Here is a 3277-nt window from a genome sequence, read left to right on the forward strand (position 1 = left end):
ATATGTGTATGTATATATGTGTATATATGTGTGTATGTATATATGTATATGTGTATATATGTGTATATGTGTATATGTGTGTATATGTGTATATGTGTAATGTGTATATATGTATATGTGTATATGTGTGTATATATGTATATGTATATGTATATATTTATCAGTCTGGCGAGTAAACAAAAAAATTTACTAGCCAATGGCGATTCAATTGCCAAGGTGTTCGTAGAGGGCTGCATATGCAATATGGGAATCAGCATGAAAAGATTTCATCCAACTATGAAACACATTGCAGTTAATATGTTTCTTCCGAGTTTTAATCGAAGTCTTAAGTCAAATGAGGTTATGCCCAGTCCAGTGTGTTGTTATTGTTAACTAAAGCTAAGCCTAAAACTATTAAACTTTTGTTTTTTTAAATAAAGCTAAATTTAGATTTTTTTAATTAGATGAAAAACTTTAAAAAAATACAAAAATAAAAATGAAAAAACTCGAATAAATAACTTCTAAAATAATAATAACAATGAATTAAAAATATATAGAAATTAAAAAAAAAATTTAAATAAAAAAGGACATAAAATTGCTAAAACTAAAATTAAAATGAAAACTAAAAATATATAAAAATAAAAGCTAAATCTAAATATTAATAAACACTTTAATATTATGTAAAACAAAAAAAAAACTAAAATAACACCCTAATAAAGCCATGTAGAAGAACAGAGAATAGTCTATTATATATTTTGGTTGATAAAGGGGAAAATTCTCCTACTTTGTTCTCAAAGTTGTACTGGCTCAGGTCTCTGGATTCAGTGGCTCGTCGGTCCCCGTGTGTCAGCGCCCCCTATAAAACACAACACACTTCTGTAAACAAGCTCTCAAACATCCGACAGCATTTGAATCAGTTTCTCACAGGACTGTAGAATGGCTTCTAATAAATGCTGTATAATGAATATAGAAGTTAAAGCACATTTATTTTCACGTTTAAGACCTAACAAGTCGCGTCGATTTTCACTGGCTTTGATCGAACCACATTTTAGACAGTTTCACCCATAGTGAAATCTTACTGGTCCCAAAAAATAGAAAATATAATGTGTGTAAAATGTATTTAGGAGTACATGTGCGAATGACAAGTATTAAGTCTTTTTTTCTTCCTTCAATTGGTCATTTACAGGCTCACAATCAATGAACACCACGCATTTATGACAAATGATTTTTTATGATCTCCCATTGATGAATTATGACTATAAATGTTTACTTTATGATTTTTAGACTGTAATGTGTTATAGACAGGTGTAAGAGCGCATATTTTATTTCCTTTATCTGATGAGCAGCTGAAATTTGTAAAGACATTTCAAAATAAGAGTCCTGCTGTAGTTTGGGCTTGTTTATAATTAAAAGTCCTGCATTATGCAGAACATTTTATTTCTGGTTATTATTGGTACTTCGGTTAACTGTAAACTGTAATAAACTGTATCTGGCAATTAATTAAAGGGGTCATATGATGCGATTTCAAGTTTTCCTTTCTCTTTGGAGTGTTATAAGCTGATTGTGCATAGATAAGATCCCTGAAGTTGCAAAGACTAAAGTCTCAAAACCAAAGAGATATTCTTTATCAAAGTTACACCAAATACACCAAATAATGATCTTTAAAAAAGCATTATATGACCCCTTTAAAATGTTTGAAATGTAAATAATTGCATAAAATATAAATAAATAATCCCATAATTATTAAATAATAAAGCAGAAATATTTAAAAACCTAGTGTACTTTTTGTATTAAAATAATTGTCTCCTCATATCCCTTTATTAAGGGAAAAAAAATTATTTATTCATTTTCATTGTGCCCCAACAATTCTTATATGCTCATACATTTTTCAAATTAGGAGCACAAACTAAGCATCAAGAGATTTTGTCACTTCATGTAGTATTTTGCTTTTAGTATAAACATAAAAATTACTTTACAGTGAAAGCTTTGAGCTTTATTGTGTGCAGTGCACGTATTCAGTGTGTATTTAACATCTGAAAAACAGAGACTGCTGTAAGATTTTACCAGGCTCTCCAATCTCTTGGCAACGATCGAGGCGAAGCGTCTCTCTCCAGCCAGTTCAGAGATGAGGAAGATATACTCTGGAGCTGTAACCTGATTTGAGCGATGCGTTCGACCTAAGATACACAGCCACAATATTAGCAACCTCCACGACGCCTCTCAAACACACGCAAACACACACAGACACTCACCGAACTGCTGGATGGCACGGTCTGCGCTCCACGGCAACTCTAAAGTCATGTGAACTCTTCTCCTGCGGTTCTGCACGCGTTTATCCGCCTGTAGAGAGATGCCCGAACTGGCCGCTTCAGAGATGATGGCTATCAGCTAAAAGAGAGAAAGAGAAAGAGCATTAGTCCAAACATTCAGAATGGCGATGGGTTCGATCTGGAGGTGGTGTTCTGTGTAGGGCTGCACGATAATGGTTAAACTGATAATCACAATTATTTTGATTCAAATTATAATCACGATCATTAATAATGATTATTCTATCATATACACTGACTTCATTTAACCAACTATGATAATACAAAACTCATGCTTTTGGTTAGTGTTGTTTTGTAATCTGTATTCACATTAGATTTTTTAAGTGACAATTTGTTTGCAAATGAGTCAAACCACTCGGAAATTTGCTCAAAGATCGTTAATACACACTGAAAACTAACATTGCTGATTAACATTATGAAAACAGGTAAAAACTTTAGAAGCTCCTAATATAACTTCCGATAATTCCAATTTATGTACATTTTTCACAAACAGCACAAATGGCTTGTGAAAAACACACATTGGCTGTATGACACTTTCATGTAAGCAGAAATCGCTAAACTCCAGCACATGCATGTTTTCATATCATCAGCGCTTGTTCCGCCATCAGTCAGCGCGCACACAGGGTTGCCAGATTGCACAGATTAAGTAAAACATCGGGCAGAAAGTGCATCCTTAAAGGAGAAAAGTTCTGTTTTGGGGTCTTAATCTCTTCACATCTGGCAGCCACAAGCATGAACGCTAGTGAAGACTTGTTAGCAATGCAAGATAACGCAAATGCCAAATTAAAAACACGTTTTCAGGATAAATAACGAGCCGGCCAATATCGTGACGATTGTTTTTAATTAATCATGAAAGGTGGATATCGTTATCGAGATTAAAATACGATTAATTGTGCAGCCCTAGTTCTGTGTTTGTAGGTCAGAGGTCGTCACCTTCTCTCCGTTCATGAACCGCTCTTTCTCTCTGACGT

General features: G+C 33.5%; 1 protein-coding gene across 4 annotated transcripts in view; it reads right to left on the reverse strand.

Moving 5' to 3' along the window:
- The window catches only part of sbno2a (strawberry notch homolog 2a), a 37855-nt gene that overhangs the window by 10527 nt on the left and 24051 nt on the right, over positions 1–3277 (reverse strand). For all 4 annotated transcript variants that reach the window (XM_016449664.1, XM_016449663.1, XM_016449665.1 and 1 more), the window contains exons 21-24: positions 3240–3277; positions 2232–2367; positions 2044–2156; positions 764–835 (exon numbers count right to left, since the gene is read on the reverse strand). In XM_016449664.1, coding sequence (XP_016305150.1) covers positions 764–835; positions 2044–2156; positions 2232–2367; positions 3240–3277 — 359 coding nt within the window. The remainder of the gene's footprint in view (positions 1–763; positions 836–2043; positions 2157–2231; positions 2368–3239) is intronic.

The sequence above is a fragment of the Sinocyclocheilus anshuiensis genome, unplaced genomic scaffold, assembly GCF_001515605.1.
Source record: "Sinocyclocheilus anshuiensis isolate Anshui unplaced genomic scaffold, SAMN03320099.WGS_v1.1 scaffold1433, whole genome shotgun sequence".
Classification (NCBI taxonomy): domain Eukaryota; kingdom Metazoa; phylum Chordata; class Actinopteri; order Cypriniformes; family Cyprinidae; genus Sinocyclocheilus; species Sinocyclocheilus anshuiensis.